The 22,956-nt window shown below is 35.1% G+C and overlaps 1 protein-coding gene across 1 annotated transcript in view; it reads right to left on the bottom strand.

Annotated features, from left to right (window-relative positions):
• Positions 1 to 22,956, bottom strand: part of TER94 (Transitional endoplasmic reticulum ATPase TER94) — a 258,536-nt gene that overhangs the window by 111,716 nt on the left and 123,864 nt on the right. Inside the window, exon 10 of the mRNA XM_090414459.1 lies at positions 14,425 to 14,537. Coding sequence (XP_090270585.1) covers positions 14,425 to 14,537 — 113 coding nt within the window. The remainder of the gene's footprint in view (positions 1 to 14,424; positions 14,538 to 22,956) is intronic.

Genomic DNA, 22,956 nt, shown 5'->3' with positions numbered 1-22,956 from the left:
TGTGGAACTTTTTAAAACCACTTCAGGCCTCCAGAAAGCAAAGTGATGGTCTCACGACGAGTGGTGAACTTTTATCTACCATGTAAAGACAATCAATCAACAAAACAAATGGCAGGATTAAAACCTACAGTATATAGGTCAAAGAGTGGGAACATTAACTACTCAGTCAACCAGGATAGCAAATGTTTAGAATATAATCCTTTATTTTAGTAATATGAGTTTAGAATGTAACTTATTCTCAATATTTATTAATAGAACACTTAAAATACAGTAATAACTTTTAATTAATAAAGGTACAAATATTTCTTATAAATAAGGTATAAATCCTAAAACACACCCCAACTCAATATCACCAGAATCGACATAATAGGGGTGACTGAAACAAAAAAGACCAAAACTGGTAAGCTCTTTCTGAGCAATAAATACCAAATGTTATATTCAGGTAATGACAATCAAGGAAAAGAAGGAGTAGCCATAGTATTCAACACTAAATACGAGGCTAATCTTCTTGAATGGCAGGCAGTCTAAAGTAGAGTGATGTGAGCAAATATCAGAATGGAGAACTGGACAATGAGACTTATTTGTGCCTATGTTCCCACAGAAGGTTCTACTAAGGTAGAAGTGGAGGAATTTTTTGAGGCTCTAGAGAAAGCTACTGACACAATGAAAAAGGAAAAGTTGGTCCTTGTTGGGGATCTAAATAGCAGAGTAGGAAATGATTGTCAGACGTACAAAAATATTTCAGCAAAATTTGGAGAAAATAGCAAAGCTAATAATAATGTCATATGCCTGTTGGATTTCATCTCAGAACAAGGACTGGTTATTATTAACACCATGTTCCAACATAAAAATGTGCACAAATTCACATGGAGAGAAGAGGCAAGAAATAAGAAAAGTCTCATTGACTATGTTATTGTTGATAGTGATGTTTTCTGTCTGGTGCAGGACACCAGAGTGTACAGAGATTTGAAATTGGAAGTGATCACTATTTAGTCTTGAGCAGGATAAAATTGAATTTCAGATTGAAAAGAAGAACATGTAAGAAAGTTTTAAAATGAATAAAAGTTGAGCAGCTCTCAGATGTGAACTGTAAATTAAAATATACAAACATTATTCAAGAAAAAATGAAAGAGTTTGAGAACAGGAATCAAACCTTGGAGATTCAGTGGCAAGCTCTGAAGAAAACATTGATTGATTCTGCCAGAGAGGCATGTGGTGTGGTTGTCTGCAAGGATAGAAAAATCAGAACTCCCTTGGTGGACCCAGGAAGTTAAAGAGACAGTGAAGGAAAAGAAGAAAGCATATCAAAAGTTCCTGGCAAATAAGTCAGCTTGTGCGCTTAGAGAATACAGAGACAAATCTAAGAAAGCTAAACACTGTATAAAACTAGCTAAACAAAAATCATGGGAACAGAACAGAAAATAAATATCAAGAAGGTGGTAAGATATTCTGGAGGTTGTCGAAGAAGCTTAGAAATAGAGGAACAAGTGCTGTAAAAGGAATTAGAGATGATAAAGGTGACATGAAAATGGGAGAAAAGATATCCTTGATGTACGGAGTAATTACTTAGAAAAATTACTAAATGAACCTAGCAGTGATGACAGCACAGTGATAAAAAATACTGACCAGGCATGCAATCAGGAATACATATGCTTGAAGTACAAAAAGCCATCAAAAGTCTGGAATGTGGAAAGGCAGCAGGAGTAGATGATTTAGACCAGAAATGCTCAAGTATGGAGGTATAAAAATTTTACAGTGGCTACACTGCATAGTTCAGAGGGCCTGGACAGAAGGACGAATTCCAATTGATTGGAGTAGGGCTCTCATAGTACCCATATATAAAAAGGGAAATAAAACTGAATGTGAGAATTACAGAGGTATATCCCTACTGAGTGTTCCTGGTAAGATATATAAAAGTATACTTGAGAAACGGTTGAGAAGAACTGTGGAAGAAAAGCTTTGCGAAGAACAAGCTGGATTCAGGCCAAATAGAGGCTGTCAGGATCAGATCTTCACTTTACGACAAATAGTGGAGAAATCATGAGAATATAACAAAGATTTGTATTTAAGTTTTGTCGATTTAGAAAAGGCATATGACAAGGTGCCAAGAGAGAGAAGCTATTAATAGGCTACAGTTATATGGTATCAATGGGTGCATTATATCAAGCAATACTTTAGTCTTTATTTCAGTTGTAAGTCAGCAGTCAGAATTGAAGGAAGTACAGGAAGATGGTTTAATGTTAAATCTGGTGTTAGACAAGTATGTACATTATCATCTCTGTTATTCATTATCTATATGGAATACATTATGAAGGAAAGTGGTATGAAACCTGATATCAAAATTGGAGATGTCAGCTTCTTGCGGATGACATTATACCTCTAAAATCCGCTACAAGTCTGCAAGATTCCCTGACTAAATTGAATAACTGTTGTGATCAATATGGTATGAAGGTCAGCAATAACAAGACAAAGATAATGAAAATAGGTAGAAGCATTGAAAATATTAGCTGCATTGTGAATAGAGAACCTATAGAACAAGAAAAACATTTCAGCTAATTAGGCACGATTTTTAGTGAAGATGGTAAATTAAATATGGAAATAGACAACAGAATCAACAAAGGTGGTATGGTAGGAAGTCAACTGAATAAATTTATATGGAATAAGAGAGAACAAAAAGAAGGATTGGTTATGGGCTCTTCCCTCTCCAGCTTTAGCTAACCTATTTATGGAACATTTTGAAAATAATGCTTTAATCAATTATCATAAAAAACCAAAAATTTGGCTATGATATGCAGATGACATTTTCATCATTTGGCCAGGAACAACAGATGAACTCATTGCTTTCAAAAATTACTTGAATAATTTACATAAGAATATAAAATTTACTTTAGAACAAGAAGAACTTAGAAAACTTCATTTTCTTGACATCTTATTAGAAGTCGATGAAAAAGATAATAAATTTTCTTTCTCAAGAAAGAAACCAAAGACTATCAAAAAAATGCTTCACACACCTCCTACAAGCATCCCACAGAAACAAGATTAAAAAAACGCCATCACGCTCCCATATATCAAGAATGTTACAGACAAGATTTAACATTAAACCATCTTCCTGTACTTCCTTCAATTCTAACTGATGACTTACAACTCAAATAAAGACAAAGTATTGCTTGTTATAATGATCCACTGACACCATACAACTGTAGCGTTTTGAATAGATTCTCTCTTGGCACCTTGTCATATGCTTTTTCCAGATCTACAAAACTTAAATACAGATCTTTGTTATATTCTCATGGCTTTTCGACTATTTGACGTAAAGTGAATATCTGATCCTGACAGCCTCTATTTGGCCTGAATCCAACTTGTTCTTCACCGAGCTTTTCTTCCACAATTCTTCAACCGTTTCTCAAGTATACTTGCATAGATCTTGCCAGGAACACTCAGTAGGGAAATACCTCTGTAATTCTCACATTCAGTTTTATTTCCCTTTTTTATATATGGGTACTATGAGAGCTCTACTCCAATCATTGGGAATTCGTCCCTCTGTCCAGGCTTTCTGAACTATGCAGTGCAGCCACTGTAAGACTTTTATACCACCATACTTCAGCATTTCTGGTCGAATATCATCTAATCCTGCTGCCTTTCCACATTTCAAGCCTTTGATGGCTTTTTCTACTTCAAGTATGGATATGTATTCCTGACTGCATGCCTGGTCAGTGTTTTTTTATCACTGTGCTGTCATCACTGCTTGTTTCATTTAGCAGTATTTCAAAGTAATTACTCCATACTTCAAGGATATCTTTTTCTCCTGTTTTCATGTCACCTTTATCATCTCTAACTCCTTTTACAGCACTTTTTCCTCCTTTCCTAAGCTTCTTCAACAACCTCCAGAATATTTTGCCACCTTCTTGATATTTATTTTCTATATTCTTGCCAAAGTCCTCCCATGACTTTTGTTTAGCTAGTTTTACACACTGTTTAGATTTCTTACATTTGTATTCTGTATTCTGTAAGAGTAAAAGTTGACTTATTTGGCAGGAACTTTTGATATGCTTTCTTCTTTTCCTTCACTGCCTCTTTAACTTCCTGTGTCCACCAGGGAGTTCTGATTTTTTTATCCTTGCACACAACCTCACCACATGCCCCTCTGGCAGAATCAATCAATGTTTTCTTCAGAGTTTGCCACTGAATCTCCAAGGTTTGAAGATTCAGTTTGAAGATCCTGTTCTCAAACTCTTTCATTTTCTTTTCAATAATCTTTCTGTATTTTAGTCTACAGTTAACATCTGAGAGCTGCTCAACTTTTATTCGCTTTAAAACTTTCTTACATGTTGTTATTCTTTTCAATATAAAATTCAATTTTATTCTGCTCAAGACTAAATAGTGATCACTTCCAATTTCAAATCCTCTGTACACTCTGGTGTCCTGCACCAGGGAGAAAACATCACTATCAACAATAACATAGTCAATGAGACTTTTCTTATTCCTTGCCTCTTCTCTCCATGTGAATTTGTGTCCTGAGCAGAAATCCAACAGATATTTGCCATTATTATAAGCTTTGCTCTTTTCTCCAAATTTTCCCAAAATATTTTTGTATGTCTCACAATCATTTCCTACTCTGCTATTTAGATCCCCAACAAGGACCAACTTTTCCTTTTTCATTGTGTCAGTTGCTTTTTCTAAAGCATCAAAAAATTCTTCCACTTCTACCTTAGTAGAACCTTCTGTGGGACCATAGGCACAAATAAGTCTCATTGTCCAGTTCCCCATTCTCATATTTGCCCACATTACTCTACTTGAGACTGACTGCCATTCAAGAAGATTAGCCTCGTATTTTGTGTTGAATACTATGGCTACTCCTTCTTTTCCTTGATTGTCGCTGCCTGAATATAACATTTTGTATTTATTGCTCAGAAAGATCTCACCAGTTTTGGTCTTTTTTGTTTCAGTCACCCCTATTATGTCGATCTGGTACTTATCTAATTCCTCAGCTAGCTCCATTTCTTTGCCATTCAGGCTTCTTACGTTGATAGTACCGATCTTTAACTCTGGTGATGTTGAGTTGGGGTTTGTTTTCAGATTTGTTCCAGTAGCTGACTTTTCGCGGTTTGCCCTGGTTCCCTGGCGAAAATAACAGGGGCCTTGTTTAACCGGGCGATGCCCCAGCCGGCATGAAATTTTGTGATGTTGTACCATCATTTTTTATTTTGCTTTAACCAATAAGAATACAATTTGGTCGGCTAAATCCCAAATTGCCAGCCCATCCTCGTTCGTTCAGTATCAAAGTAGATACGGTGAGGAATGGACATTAGGTCAGAAGCCCTGGTCGGTTCTCCGCATTCCTTTAAAAGCTATGTGGAGGTCTTCTCTCAGTTATACAACGTTGACCCTTAAGCACCCCTCTTACGAAACTTGTCACGTTTTATTTCTTCATTGTGCTTTTAGCTTAATAAAAAAAAGTGTGGTCCAATTACAGGAACATGCCTTATGAATTTCTAAACCACAGAAACCTCCACTTACAAAGAGAGAAATTATTCAAAACACTAAATTAGTTGTATACAAGACCATGTTCAAATCAATTTTAACCTATGGATCTGAGAGCTGGGTCAGAAGAAAAACACTTGAGCAAAGACTAGCGACTGCAGATATGAGAGACCTGAGAAAGATTAGGAGCATGAACAGATGGCATCAATGGCAATATCTTATTAAAAATGAGGATACTAGGAAAGAACTTGACATTGTCAGTATCCAGGAATGCGTTACCAGAGCTAATTTCAGGTGGTATGGTCACTTAAACAGAATGGGCAAGGAAAGATTAGCCAAACAAGTGTTCTCTGCCAGGTTGGCAGAAAAAAGACCAGAGGAAGACCAAGATAAAATAAGATCTGACAATGTTGTAGCTTTGACGGGTAACAGATTGAATTGGCAGAAAATTGTAGGTAGGAAGATAGTAATGATGTAAATTTTTCATGTAGTACTATCATATCCTGTACACCCCTTGAGGGTACATGGCAGGAATTTGATGATGACGACAAATATTTCGTAATGAAATTTACACTTCAGTGTCATACAAACAGTTAAAAGAATGGAATAGAAAGTACAGAACAGTCAGTGGATCACCACATAAAATTGTTGCCACATGCTAGGAGAATAATTACTAAATATTATTAAACAATCCTTTAAATATAATTAATTTTTATTGCTGGTTGCATAAAATAAAAGTCGCCCAGATTTTTGAGAGAGAGAGACAGTTATTTCGATTTAGATTCAGCTGATGTAAAATAGCTTCACAACTTTCTTTAAAAAGGCATTAATATTTGAACCTGCATCTATGGAGGAGAAGAGCTTTATCCTACTGGATATGATGAGTAGTGTCAATGCTGTGTTGTGCTAGACCAGACTTATGAAGTTTCATGTATTCAATATAATATTGATGTTCCTTAATTCTTTTTTCCACAGAATGGCCTGTTTGTCCAAAATAAGATACACTGCATTCACACGGTTGTTGGTAAACGTCAGCCAAAGATAGAGGTGACAGTTTATCTTTTGTAGATGGCAATAAAGATATTTTGTTGATAGGAATATACGTGGGAATCAGATAATACTTCTTCAAAATTCTGCCTATCAATTCTGAGATCCCTGGAATGTAAGGGATTGGAACTCTGCAATCTGTTGAAGAAATCTGAGGTATTGGAACATCGGAATTAATTATCTGCTGGATTTGATTGGGGTAGTAACCATTTGATTCTATTAAATTTTTTTATAGTGGAAAGTTCATGTTATAAGATTACTAGAAAGAAGCACACTTTATGTGCTCGATTAATTAAGGATTTGATAATGCCAACTTTTTGAGATGTGTGATGAGCAGACTTTTGATTAATCTGCCAGTAAATGTAGCTTTTCAATAAACACTTGTAGATAAAGTACCAGAATTTTCTTTTTCATGGCGAATTGAATACGTGGGTGAATGGTATTTATCTGTTGTAGAAATGTGGAAAGTTCATTTCAGGATGTGGCCAAATAGCAAAAACATCATTGACATAACGAAACCAAAGAGAAGATTCAGTATGAATGGATGAAAATATAGTATCTTCGAAATGTTTCAAAAAATAGTTTGCCAAAGGCAGATATAGAGGGCTACCCATGGCAGTACCTTCAACTTGTTTGTAGATCTTGTTTTTCCAACTGAAATAACCTGAGCGGATAACAAATTTGAAAATCTTTGCAATATCTGGAGGGTAATCCTTATATAGTAATTCAACTGTGTCAGCTAGTGGGATATTGGTAAAAAGAGAAACAATATCAAAACTGATATTGTTCTCTAATAACTCAGACTCGTTGATTTGAATATCCTTGATTTTCCCAACGAATCTGAAAACAAACCCCAACTCGACATCACCAGAGTTAAAGATCGGTACTATCAACATAAGAAGCCTGAATGGCAAAGAAATGGAGCTAGCTGAGGAATTGGATACGTACCAGATCGACATGATAGGGGTGACTGAAACAAAAAAGACAAAAACTGGCGAGATCTTTCTGAGCAATAAATACAAATTGTTATATTCAGGCAATGACAATCAAGGAAAACAAGGAGTAGCCATAGTATTCAACACAAAATACGAGGCTAATCTTCTTGAATGGCAGTCAGTCTCAAGTAGAGTAATGTGGCAAATATGAGAATGGGGAACTGGACAATGAGACTTATTTGTGCCTATGGTCCCACAGAAGGTTCTACTAAGGTAGAAGTGGAGGAATATTTTGAGGCTTTAGAAAAAGCAACTGACAATGAAAAAGGAAAAGTTGGTCCTTGTTGGGGATCTAAATAGCAGAGTAGAAAAGGATTGTCAGACGTACAAAAATATTTCAGCAAAATTTGAAGAAAATAGCAAAGCTAATAATAATGTCATATGCCTGTTGGATTTCTTCTCAGAACATGGACTGGTTATTATTAACACCATGTTCCAACATAAAAATGTGCACAAATTCACATGGAGAGAAGAGGCAAGGAATAAGAAAAGTCTCATTGACTATGTTATTGTTGATAGTGATGTTTTCTCCCTGGTGCAGGACACCAGAGTGTACAGAGGATTTGAAATTGGAAGTGATCACTATTTAGTCTTGAGCAGTATAAAATTGAATTTCATATTGAAAAGAAGAACATGAAAGAAAGTTTTAAAGCGAATAAAAGATGAGTAGCTCTCAGATGTGAACTGTAGACTAAAATACAAATGAAAGAGTTTGAGAACAGGAATCAAACCTTGGAGATTCAGTGGCAAGCTCTGAAGAAAACATTGACTGATTCTGCCAGAGAGGCATGTGGTGAGGTTGTCTGCAAGGATAAAAAAATCAGAACTCCCTGGTGGACACAGGAAGTTAAAGAGGCAGTGAAGGAAAAGAAGAAAGCATACCAAAAGTTCCTGTCAAATATGTCAGTTTGTGCTCTTAGAGAATATAGAGACAAATGCAAGAATGCCAAACACTGTGTAAAACTAACTAAACAAAAGTCATGGGAGGACTTTGGCAAGAATATAGAAAATAAATATCAAGAAGGTGGCAAAATATTCTGGAGGTTGTTGAAGAAGCTTAGGAATGGAGGAAAGAGTGCTGTAAAAGGAGTTAGAGATGATAAAGGTGACATGAAAACTGGAGAAAAGGATATCCTTGAAGTATGGAGTAATTACTTTGAAAAACTGCTAAATGAAACAAGCAGTGATGACAGCACAGTGGTAAAAAAACACTGACCAGGCTTGCAGTCAGGAATACATATCCATACTTGGAGTAGAAAAAGCCATCAAAGTCTTGAAATGTGGAAAGGAAGCAGGAGTAGATTATATTTGACCAGAAATGCTATAAGAGGCTTACAGTGGCTGCACTGCATAGTTCAGAAAGCCTGGACAGAGGGACGTATTCCCGATGATTGGAGTAGAGCTCTCATAGTACCCATATATAAAAAGGGAAATAAAACTGAATGTGAGAATTACAGAGGTATTTCCCTACTGAGTGTTCCTGGCAAGATCTATGCAAGTATACTTGAGAAACGGTTGAGAAGAATTATGGAAGAAAAGCTTGGTGAAGAACAAGCTGGATTGGCCAAATAGAGGCTGTCAGGATCAGATCTTCACTTTACGACAAATAGTCGAGAAAGCATGGGAATATAACAGAGATCTATATTTAAGTTTTGTTGATTTGGAAAAGGCATATGACAAGGTGCCAAGAGAGAAGCTATTCAATGCGCTACAGTTATATGGTGTCAATGGGGCATTATATCAAGCAATACTTAGTCTTTATTTGAGTTGTAAGTCAGCAGTTAGAATTGAAGTACAGGAAGATGGTTTAATGTTAAATCTGGTGTCAGACAGGGATGTACATTATCCCCTCTGTTATTCATTATCTATATGGATCACATTATCATGATATCAAAATTGGAGATGTTATTCTTCTAAATAAATCCGCTACAAATCTGCATGATTCTCCAACTAAACTGAATAGCTGTTGTAATAGATGTGGTATGAAGGTCAGCAATAAAAAGACAAAGACAATGAAAATGTCAAATGTGTTGTGCATGGAGAACCTGTGGAAGAAGTGAAACATCTCAGCTACTTAGGCACGATTATTACTGAAGATGGTAAATTAAATATAGAAATAGATAACAGAATCAGCAAAGCTGGTATGGTAGGAAGTCAATTGAATGAATTCATATGGAATAAGAGAGAAATCAGTTGGAACAATAAATTAGCTGGATACAAGACAGTGTTCAAACCAGTTTTAACTGATGGATATGAGAGCAGGGGCAGAAGTAAAACACTTGACCAAAGACTAGAGACCGCAGATATGAGAGTCCTGAGAAAGATTATAGGCGTGAACAGATGGCAACTATGGCAATATCATATTAAAAAGAGGATATTAGGAAAGAACTTGACATTGTCAGCATCCAGGAATGTGTTAACAGAGCTAATCTCAGGTGGTATGGTCACTTAAACAGAATGGGTGAAGAAAGATTAGCAAAACAAGTGTTCTCTGCCAGGTTGGCAGCAAAACGACCCAGAGGAAGACAAAGATATAGGTGGATTGATACGGTACAAAGTGTCTTAGACGATAGAAATATAAGATCTGATAATGTTGGAGTCTTGACAAGTAACAGACTGATTTGGAGGCAAATTATAGATAGGAAGTTAGTAATGATGTAATTTTTTTCATGTAGTACTATCATATCCTGTACACCTCTTGAGGGTACATGGCAGGAATTCGATGATGATGATTTTCTGAAGAAAATCTGTTTTTCTTCATTTTATGTACGATCTGGAGTGTCCAGTAAGAGCAGTTAAGGAACGCAATAAGACTTTTGCGATTTGATAAGTAGGAGAATCAATCAATTCATCACACATCTCAGAAAGGTGGCATTATCAAATTCTTAATTAATAGAGCACATAAAGTGTGCTCCTCTCCAGTAATCTTACATGAACTTTCCACTATAAAAAAGTTAATATAATCAAATGGTTATTACCCCAATTAAATCCAGCAGATAATTTATTCCCATGTTCCAATACCTCAGATTTCTTCAACAGATCGCAGAGTTTCAATCCCTTACATTCCAGGCATCTCAGAACCGACAGGCAGAATTTTGAAGAAGTATCATCTGATTCCCACGTATATTCTTATCAACAAAATATCTTTATTGCCATCTACAAAAGATAAACTGTCACCTCTATCTTTGGCTGACGTTTACCAAAAACCGTGTGAATGCAGTGTATCTTATTTTGGACAAACAGGCTGTTCGGTGGAAAAAAGAATTAAGGAACATCAATATTATATTGAATACATGAAACCTCATAAGTCTAGTCTAGCACAACAAAGCTTTGACATTACTCATAATATCCAGTGGGATAAAGCTCTTCTCCTCCATAGATGCAGGTTCAAATATGAATGCCTTTTTAAAGAAAGTTGTGAAGCTATTTTACATCGGCTGAATCTAAATTGAAATAACTGTCTCTCTATCTCAAAAATCTGGCAGACTTTTATTTTATTTTACTTCCAACCAGCAATAAAAATTAATTATCTTTAAAGGATTATTTAATAATATTTAGTAATTATTCTCGTAGTATGGGGAAACAATTTTATGTGGTGATCCACCGACTGTTTTGTACTTTGTATTCCATACTTTTAACTGAAGATGTACTGTAAATTTCAGTATGAAATATTTGTACCTTTATTAATTAAAAGTTATTAATGTGGTCTTTACGTGTTCTATTAATAAATATACCATGCCACAGGTACCGCTAAAGATTATTCTCAATAATTAAAACGGTCACAAAACTAGCAGATTTTAACTTTGTACCATTTCAATACTCTGATCTCTTTTATTCCCTTAACCTAAAAGAATGTAATTATACTTCATAAAAAAAAAGCTAAGTGTGTGTGGAAATTATTAGGGACTTTAAGCAATATAAGAAACAACACTATGAAAAACAGAAACATTACGCATAAGATATACGATAAAAATCACAAACAGGAACAACTTACAAAGTTTTATTATGAATACAGAATTTTCAGTCATGCCTCATGACTACCATCAATGAAACTGGTTTAAAAGAAAAGAGCAAAAAATTATCATGTAATGAAAAGGTGTGATCTGTATACTGTTAAAGTAGAAAGTAACTAAATAAAAATTTTAATCAAAGTTAAGGTGCATTTAGTAAGATCACTTCCCAAAGCTGAGAAATGTTTGAGGCAGCCACTCTAATTTAAATTATGCTGATGAATCAGAGCATTACAATTTTCTTTATGCAATCTATATTTACCTTTTAAAAATATATTTTTCTGTTTAAATTTGTTTCACTATAAATTTACAATTCACACTTCACTCAGTGACTCATTAGACACAGAGGGCAAACGAATATATCAAAAAAATTACTTTTACTCTTTCTTCCAAAGGACTCTGTGTCTGAAAGATATAGCATGCTCTACAAGACCTGTGTCTGTCCAAAGAAATGAATGTAATCCCTGAGTTTGTCTAAACATATTCAGCAATGCAAATCTATCAGCCTGACCATAATATGAAAAATCACAAGAGAAGGAAATCCAACATAATTAAGAGGGAGATGTTTCAAAGATAATAAGCCTTTTGGCTTATCTTTGAAATCCAACATACTTCTGGATGGAAATTTCATCTTTCACAAAGCATAGAAGCAACTAGAATTGAAAAAGAATTCTGATGGTTTACATTACGCAGAAGCCTAGTTAATTTTTCTGTTTAATATCCTCTTAAGGAGAATGAGGATGAAGGGCAAGATTTAGAAATGAATTGTATCAATCTGTGATGGAACAGTCTGCAATTTAGTTTAATCCTTTATCCAAGTGTGAATAACTTTACATACTTGGATAAAGGATTAAACTATATTATAATCTAACCAAGTGAAAAATAAACTTTCAACATCTTTCTCTAAATCCAGAGTAATTTAATAAAAAGGTGGCACACCTTTTGGCAACTCTTATAGGTAAAGATGACCTTGCCATTGCTTCTTCCTGGTATCTCCACTTCTGGGCCTGGCTCCCATTGAAGAGACATCAATAAAGTTCAAAACTAGCCTGGGTAGTGGCCCTTTCCTTAATGCATAACATTATACATATCTCCAAGGAGATGTGTTTTGCATTATGGGAGATACTGAGATAGGAGTGATGTTAGCTTGATCCATCTTTGCTACGAGTTGGCCGGTGTTGTACTACCTTACCCCAGTCCTGAAGATATTTTCAGGCGCAAACTTTGTTTGCTCACACTTGGATAAAGGATTTTGAAAGTTTATTTTTACTTGGTTAGAGTATAATAAATTTAGTTTAATCCTTTATCCAAGTGTGAGCAAACAAAGTTTGCACCTGAAAGTATCTTCAGGACTGGGGTAAGGTGGTACAACACCAGGGCCCTCCTTGCAAAGGTGGAGCAAGCTACCTACACTCCTATCTCAGTATCTCCCATAATGCAAAACACATCTTGTGGATATGTCTAATGTTATGCATTAAGGGAAGGGCCACAACCAAGACTAGTTTCGACCTTTATTGAGGTCTCTTCAGTGGGAGCCAGGCCCAAGTGGAGATACCAAGCAGATGCATTAGCAGGTCATCTCTACCTATAGGAGTTGCCAAATGGTGTGCCATCCTTTTTTAATAAAATTACTCTGGATTTAGAGAAAGATGTTTAAAGTTTATTTTTCACTTGGTTAGAGTATAATAAATTTAGTTTAATCCTTTATCCAAGTGTGAGCAAACAAAGTTTGCACCTGAAAGTATCTTCAGGACTGGGGTAAGGTGGTACAACACCAGGGCCCTCCTTGCAAAGGTGGAGCAAGCTACCTACACTCCTATCTCAGTATCTCCCATAATGCAAAACACATCTTGTGGATATGTCTAATGTTATGCATTAAGGGAAGGGCCACAACCAAGACTAGTTTCGACCTTTATTGAGGTCTCTTCAGTGGGAGCCAGGCCCAAGTGGAGATACCAAGCAGATGCATTAGCAGGTCATCTCTACCTATAGGAGTTGCCAAATGGTGTGCCATCCTTTTTTAATAAAATTACTCTGGATTTAGAGAAAGATGTTTAAAGTTTATTTTTCACTTGGTTAGAGTATAATAAATTTAGTTTAATCCTTTATCCAAGTGTGAGCAAATAAAGTTTGCTGGTGTTGTGCCACCTTACCCCAGTCCTGAAGATACTTTCAGGCACAAACTTTGTTTGCTCACACTTGGATAAAGGATTAAACTAAATTTATTATACTCTAACCAAGTGAAAAATAAACTTTCAACATCTTTCTCTAAATCCAGAGTAATTTTATTTAAAAAGGGTGGCACACCATTTGGCAACTCCTATAGGTAGAGATGACCTGCTAATGCTTCTGCCTGGTATCTCCACTTGGGCCTGGCTCCCACTGAAGAGACCTCAATAAAGGTCGAAACTAGTCTGGGTTGTGGCCCTTCCCTTAATGCATAACATTAGACATATCCACAAGGAGATGTGTTTTGCATTATGGGAGATACTGAGATAGGAATGTAGGTAGCTTGCTCCACCTTTGCAAGGAGTGCCCTGGTGTTGTACCACCTTACCCCAGTCCTGAAGATACTTTCAGGTGCAAACTTTGTTTGCTCACACTTGGATAAAGGATTAAACTAAATTTATTATAGTCTAACCAAGTGAAAAATAAACTTTCAACATGCAAACTTCGTTTGCTTACACTTGGATAAAAATCTTAAACCAAAAATATAATTTCTTGGCATCTTTAATTTTTAGGCTATAAGCTAGTTCTATATTTTTGCATATATCTTATTTTCTTAATTTTTTTTATCTACTTTTGGTAGTGTCATGTTTTGTCATGTCTAGCTCACTAACAAAACTAAATACTATCTAAACATTATTAGAAAAATAAAGTATAATAGATACCTTTTCTAAATCGACATCATCTGCTAATTTCATATTTTTTGTGTGGATGCGCAAAATTTCTAGCCTACCAGTTGCATCTGGAATTCCAATATCTACTTCTCGATCAAATCGCCCTAGAAAATAATAATAAAGAATAAATGTTTAATAAATATATTAAGATATTTCCTAAATATTTATTTTCAACTTAAAATGGTGTAGTTAGGAATGCCATATCATTGGCATGGAACCATAATAGGCTTAAAAGACTTGTACAGGTGTGTTTTTATAGCCTTTCATTAAAGTTACAAGCTAAGATAGAGGCACTCATAGCAAAGAATTTATGGAGACAAAAACATGGGTTGGAGTAATTACTTGACTGATAGTTAAGAAAACACTTGATGTTTCCACCTCTGTAGTGAGGTCATCATCAGGAACACACATGCACAGGACACAAGGTACATGATACTACACAAAAGATAAAAAATTAAGAAAATAAAAATAAACTAGTCTGTGCAGTTAGCCTAGTGGCTATGCACTTCGCAACCATATGCCTGGGGAAGGAGTGTCCTAGGTTTGATTCCCGTCGGTGACGTGAGGAGCTGAAGGATCTTCCTCAGCTATAGCCAAGTTAGCCAGTCTTGGGCGTGCACAGCAGGGTTTTTTCCTCAGTTTTTTCTGGAGTTTTTCATCCCGCAAAGCAGGCAAACTGGCCTTGAGTACTTAACACTACAGGCCATAGGATATACCGGGGCATAGGGCTGACCACTTTATCCTGTAAACGGACTGAGGTCCAATGATCAATGGACCCTCGACACCGCAAGGTAAAAGAGGGTATAATGAAGATGAGATGAGATGAGAAAATAAGCTAAATAAAATATATACAAAATATAAATTAACAAAATAAAATAAACTTTTTATACATATCAGATAATGTAAAGATGATAAAAAAATCTCTAAATAAATAAAAATAAAGTTTTACAACAGAACTGCATTAAACAATTTCTATAGTCCTTTCATATTAAGGTTTTCTTGTGTTGGGGTTGTTCTGCTATATGGGCTGAAGATGGATCCTCCAAATTTTTGGAATTACTAATCCATCATTCTTGTTTAGATTCAGATGATGTTTCAGCATCTCGCAGACTTCCTCGAACTTTCTTTCAAATCAGATTTTGATGTACTGCAGGGGCTTGGTGCCTTTCCAGTTGATTCTGTGACATTTGAAGTGTATGGTCTGAGAGGCCTGTTTTACCATAGTGAAGAAATTTAATATGGCATTTAAGTTTGTCTTTTCTTATTTGGATAGTATTTCTGCTATGTAGGGTAGGTTGCAGGTGCACTAAATTTTGTAAACTCCTGGGTGGGCAAGATAGAAAAGAGGATCTTTAGGTGAGCTGAGTAAATTTCTTAATTTTGCAAGAGCTTTAAAGGTTGTATTGTTTTTCTGATATGCCCTGATGTATGGTAATGGTATTCTTGTAATCTTTTTTGCTTTTAATGGTATTTTTGTGAAGAATCTTGAACTTTTTTTTTTATTGTACTCATTTTTTTTATACACATTTGGCTAATAATTTCATATTCTTTGTTCAGTGCCTGCTCACAGAGCAAACAAGTAGGGCTCTATGTTTGAGGGTGCTGATTTTTGTGTTGGATAAAATAAATCCAAATAAAAAAATCGCAACTCTATATTCCTAGAGATAATAGGAGGAAAACTACTAATTGATTGTTTTTCTTTTGATGTTTACGTAGTAACATGTAGAACTATAAATTTTTATAATATTTAATCAAAAAGCAAATGCTATACATTATTTTTGAGATATTTTCTACACAATGGAGAAAGTTCACAAATGTTAGTTTTGCATGAAAACTTGACCGAAAAAACTTAAAATCATGCTATATATATATACACACACACACACACACATATACATACAGCAGAATTTGTAGAAACGTAGCCACTTGAATGAAGTGGAAGAGACGTGATAAAGTCAAGAGAGTTACTGCCACGTAAAATGTAGCCTGGCACGAATGTGTTAAATGAGTGAGAGAAACATAAACATACACTCCTCAGCAAAACTAAGGATAAATAGGGTTTTTGATGCAAGAGAAGGCCATTTATATATAAAATAAAGAGGGTAGGAGATAGAACACTCCCACAACTGCAGAGAAATCCATCCAATACTGCAAGCAATGAATGATAAGACAATTTGCTGAGATTATCTATACTAGACCCTATCAAATGCTCAAAAATGTCACAAGCACAGGTTTCTCTAAGTTTGCCACTGCGAAACCTTATATTTTTTCCTACAAGGCCAAGATGCCAGCTAGTATGAGTTCGTATTATTAAAAAATCGTCACATCCTACCTGAATACTACTATTTTTTGGATCTACGTCAATCTCTTCCTCTCGTTTATTTTAAAAATCAAAATATAACAATATGCATTCAACTCAAACTATAACAAACTACCAAAGAGTCTCAACCAAAGCTATAGGCACAATACTATGCTCAAGGAAATTCATCATAAACCATTCCTGTGAAGTTTTACGAGTTTGCTGTAGCAAGATGGTTGTGTACTAGACAGAAGTTATTTACACATGTCCAAATATAATTCTTGAAATCAGGATGGTTTTTACTAATATTTATCTATAAGAGAAGTAAGATTTGATGCAGGAATTCCTACTGGGAACATTATTATTATATAATAAATAATTTATCAAAATACGATTTAAAAATACAATAATGAACACTGGCCATTATTGTATTTTTCCAGTTTTAGCAACATAAATTGTCCAATAGGTAGCAGAACTCTGAACCCATGATACATGTGCATGGTACTGCAACTAAGGATTTATGCCAACAGTCAACTGACAGATCTGTCATCACAGTTAACTTCAGTGTTACAATTTGAACAGATCACATAATATCAATGGTATGTTTGCATACTAATTTAAATGCTATTGTAATTTATTTGACATAATACATCACAATTTTGATAATGTAGTTTTTAGGAAGAACACCTTATGACTCCCAAAAAAGGAAGCATAGTCTATATTCACAAGATTTAATACTAGGATTTTTTCTTTAAGTGGCAATGAATCAATACCACTATATCCTTTATGCAAGAAAATCTTCAGAAATGATGTGAAATCAAATCATTTCATATCATCTGGAAAGGACTGGTGATAAAAAAAAAAAACAAAAAAAAAAAACAAACAAGAATTTTGACTGTTTTAAATGTCTTAAAGATAACATTATAAAACAATTCTATGGTAGGTTCAAAAATTTTTTTTGAAACTCATTTCTAGAAATGCTGAAGGAAAACTGGAAGACATCACTCTTGATCAGCGAACAGGGTTGGGGAGCACCTGATCTGTTTGAGAAATTAAAAAAGATCGATGCAGCCAATTCGAGAAATAACTTCACTTTAGAAATAGAGGAAAAACCAATTATTGTTTCTAGATCTGATTTTTCATCTTTTGGAAGGGAAAAAACATAAAAGACACAATGTCCATGCACTGTTGGAAAAAGTGCTACTAAATTCTTGATTCTCAAGTTTTATGGATCAGCAATCAAGCCTCACAAAATATGCTATCTTCTCTAAACAGTGAATCCTTTGCAAGAAAACAAAAATTCTGTACAAGAACAAATTTCTGATACAATGAAAGCTGTGTTGTATTATTAATTGGTCCTAATTTCAACACATCTGATCTAAGTTTATCTCCATTTGTGAAATTGGTACTCCTCAACTTTGCTCGATTTCTTTGGTATTCCAGGAATAACTAACCATTGCTGCCTTACTTAATGCATTTATGACATATTGCCGATTCTTTCTGCTGCATGTTTCTGTTCCACTGATTCAATTCGAGGATGCTTATTAAACATTGACTAAAATTTTATACCATTAAATAGTAAATTTTATTTATGTAAGGCATCAGATTATTTGTAAATGAAACCATTCGTGAAATAGATTGCCTCCAAATTTCATCAAAGCCTGCAGTTTTTTTTTTTTTTTTGTTTGTTTTGGAAGTTTTCAATATACTCTTAAGTTCTATACCCATTGGGTCTATGTCAGTAGTCACTTCTAAGCTAGTTGTTACTAAAACTTCTTGAACATACCATAAGGATTTGTATTCTATCCACTGATGTTTTTCCTTTTTTAATGCTTTGTAAGCTAAAATCTATCTAGCTAAAATATTACTGATAAAACTGTCCCAAAATTTCTTCAGGGCTTGATACAACTATATTTTTAACTATGTTATTTTATACACTTCTCTCCTTTGGCAATAATTCAAGGATTATATATTTTTATTTTTAAAATCATTTCATTCCAAACTTTTAAACCATTGTTTTCTTGATGTTTCTTCCTTACTAAAGCTTCAGTAATTGTTTTGTTAAGCCTCATTCAACACTGTCATTAGCAATCGTTTCATTCTTTGTTGTGTTAATTTCTTCCATCTTATCCATATTTTAATTTTTGAGACGAGATAATCAGAGCATCTGTAGCTCAGTCGATATAGACAAAGCCCTTTAGCCAGAAAGACCTAGGTTCGATTCTCGTCCAAGATGTGAGGAACCTTTATCAGATATTTTCGACTAAACATGAGTTAGCCGGCCTTATACAGAGGTGGAGGTTTTTTTTTCCCAGAAACTTGGGTTTTTCATCCCTCAACACAGGCAAACTAACCCCATGAATACACGTCTATAATCATAAAATACTTACTGAGCAAGGAACACAATAGGAAATCATCTTGCTCCATAATCACTTTCCTTGCTAAGTTTCTTCAGGGCTTGATACAACTACCAACCAACAGATTGATAAGGACCACACACACACACACACACACACACACACACACACACACACACACACACACACACACACACACACACACACACACACACACACACACACACACAAGAGGTAATCATTTATAATTCTATTATAAATATTTCATTATGAATACAGAAAGCAAAGTATATTCAACAGATATGTAGAAAAGAATATTATTTTCCTAATGTGCTTACTAGAGGCAGAATAGAGATTACTTGTTACTAATGACCATGATTCAGCATTGCAAGGCCTTAGTTAATGGCCTGGGTGTCTGAATATATAGTGTACCCACTCCTTAAACAAAAGGCTGCAGGTTCATTCCATAGACACAAAATTTCAGGTGAACAGAATTTCACTAAGTGTGAGTCTACCACCCTGCTTATTGGAGAACTGAAATGGCTTGAAAAAGTTATGTTTGGTTTATAGAACAGGGCTATGGGATTATTTAACACGTTCATTGCCAAGCTGAAAATTGGAATTTCGTGTGGTGGCCAGATTTTTTTTACTTGATAGCGACGTCCACGCGATCGGCCGACCGGTGAGAACTCGCAGCACGCGATATCGCGTGATTAGCAATGAACATGTTAAAACAGTACATCCATCATGGTACTAATGTGGTATAGGTTTACAACCTTTTTGTGGATGGTAAAGTTGCATAACAAAAGACAAAGAAGGAAATTATCAGACAATAATTTATCATAAGTGAATATAGGTGTTTTAACAGATGTATTTTAATACATCTGTTAAAACAGATGTATTAAAATAAAATGACCAATAGAATGATCCAAATTAAACTAAAATTACAAGCAGTTCCTAACTTACGTAAATTCAACATACAAATTATCATGAAATAGACATGAAAGAATTTGAGTTTTTTGTCTAGAAGGCAGACAAGCCCATGCGGTGCATGTGTGCACCTACCTATCACTAATACAAACACAACGTGTATTTATATTGATACACTTTCATAATTAATTTTTAGTGTTTGTGTGCACTTTGGTAGAGTACAATTGCAACTGGAAAAGTGAACTCATGCATAAACACACACCAAAATTGATCTAGAGATAGAGAAAACCTGATATTTATTTTCTAAAAAAAAAATATAAAAAAAATCTATACAAGGTACATAATGTATCCTACCATGTATTTAGAAGATTTTGAAGTTGATTTTTGTAGCGTGCCACGTGTTAAAAACATCTTTACCATAAAGTTCCCTTTGCTATGTGAATCTTCTGTAAGGCGATGCTTTTTCACAATGAAAAATTCTGGATAATACCAACAAAGATGTTTTTAATGTCCAAGTGAACAAAGCAGTTGGAGTATGGATCCTAATGACTCATGGTCTTAAAAGCCCAAAAGAGAAATGCACAATGCTTTTAGCCTGTACTTTGCATTATAATTACATATTGAAATCTAATTTGTGTGTGCATCCTGTGAATGAAACTAACAGAAATAATCTTTAAAACATGTTAATGCAATACTGCATACATACTGTAATCACGTAATTTAACCCTTATAGGGTTAAATGTGAGGGATTAAATCGGACTTAGGGAAAATTTGTGTTAAAAAAGTTGCTGGAATGCAACTTTTGTGTAAGTCAGGGACTGTCTCTTTAATAATTATATATATAAAATTTCACATGGAAAGTCGAATGGCAAATGAACCCCCACCCCCCATTTTCTCACACTATTCATGCTTTATTATATTACTTTGAATTAATAATTACATACTGAAATCTAATTTGTGTGTGCATCCTGTGAATGAAACTAACAGAAATAACCTTAAAAACATGTTAATGCAATACGGCATACACACTGTAATCACATAATTTAACTCATCGCCCATTACTCACGTGCGATTAATAGGATTAAATCTGACTTAAGAAAAATTTGTGTTACATAAAGTTTATGGAATGCAGCTCTTGTATAAGTCAGGGACTGTCTCTGTAATAATTTTATATATAAAGTATGTAGACTTTGCTGGTTCATGATGGTACATGCTTTTATATGGAAGTCTTCAATCTGAGACTGAAAACAAGTGTGCTACAAGATATCTGTTATTAATATTTGATTTTTTTTTTTTTTTTTTTTTGCAAGAACTATCATAATATATAAGAGAAATTCATGGCATTCAAAAAGCTCTACGAATGAAATTATAGTATTTTTGAAAATATACCATGAGGACTATAAGTAACAAGTATTATACAATAATAGAATTTGCATATTTAATGAAACCATAAAAATAGACCTGAAAATCTGTCAAGATGTTTTTTTTTAATTCTTCATATTAATATTAACCTTTTCACTGCTAAGCTTGAGTTATCTCAAGAACTTTCAAAATAGCATCCTTAGTTAGCTCAATGTCTGCGTGGTTAGCCTAGTGGCTGTGAGCTTTGCAACCATATGCCTGGAGAAGGAGTGTCCTAGGTTCGATTCCCGTCGATGAAGGATCTTCATAGCCAAGTTAGCTGGTCTTGTGCATGGACAGTAGAGTCCTCCCCCAGTTTATCCTGGGATTTTTCATCCTGCAAAGCAGGAAAACCAGCCTTGAGAACCCAACAATACAGGACATAGGATACACCGAGGCGTAGGACTGACCACCTTATCCAGTGAAAGGTGAAAGGCTTGAGGTCCGATGATTAACAAACCCTGCAAGGTAAGAGGGTATAAGGAAGATGAGATGAGTTAGTTCAATTATTCTCAAGCACACTTTTGTACTTGAAGTCTCTCCTGAATTCAATTAAATTCAAGCACTTCTCTTCCTCATCTGCCACCTGGAGGAAAATATATGTAATTTTGCACACAGCGGAAGAAACTGCCCATCTGATCTGTCACAATCCATATTTTCTCAGCGATAGTAAAAACAGTAGGAAGTGTGCATACTGATCGTCAATCATGAGGAAAGAGAGAGAGATCAATCAGTCATGAAATACCATTATATAACAGAATACAATAACACAAGCAACTGACAGGCCAAACATGTTGCATATTATTATCAGCCTCAGAGACCTCCAGGTAGTCGACTCACTGAGGGAGACCAGAGATCACCTACACCAGATGTCATACCTTCCCTTAAACTCACTGCTCTATGAAAGAAAAATCTAGCCCTCACCAATTTCTTAACTGAACACAAAGTTAATTTCCATGGATGTCTCCTTGTCTTCCTTCCATATAATGAAAAATTTCGTTGGCTGATAACTTAACACTCTTTCAGAAGTTTATAGACCTCTACCATAACATTTCACTTTTTCTCCTGTTTACTAGCATCTGCAGTTGACATTATCTCAATCTGTCCGCAATCTACAATCGATCTTCTTCTTTTTAGCCATTTTCTGTCCACTGCAGGACAATGGCCTCCTACAGTTCTCTCTGTTCTTGGCAATGGTTGACAAATTTTCTCAACAAAATTTGACAATTCGTCACTCCACCTTCTTTTAGGATGCTCTCATTTCTCTTCTTTTGGAATCCAGTTCATTAGTATGGTGGTCCATCGCTTATCTTCTCTTCTGGACAGATGTCCAGCCCATTTTAGTCGCTTAGGGTGAAAAATGATGTCAGTGATGTGAATCTGGCTTCTTATCCAGGTGTTTCCCTTCTATCTTTTAATGTGATGCCTAGCATCAACCTCTCCATTTTTCTTCGAGTTGTTGCTAGTTTATTTGTTAGTGCTTTTGTTAGAGACCGAAGTTTCACAATTATATACGATGACTAGAAGTATACACTG

Source organism: Typopeltis vanoorti, chromosome 25, assembly GCF_054136105.1.
Source record: "Typopeltis vanoorti isolate ZY-2024b chromosome 25, IOZ_Tvanoo_1.0, whole genome shotgun sequence".
Classification (NCBI taxonomy): Eukaryota; Metazoa; Arthropoda; class Arachnida; order Uropygi; family Thelyphonidae; genus Typopeltis; species Typopeltis vanoorti.
The sequence above is the reverse complement of the archived record's forward strand: the minus strand, read 5'-3'. Positions and strand labels throughout refer to the sequence as shown.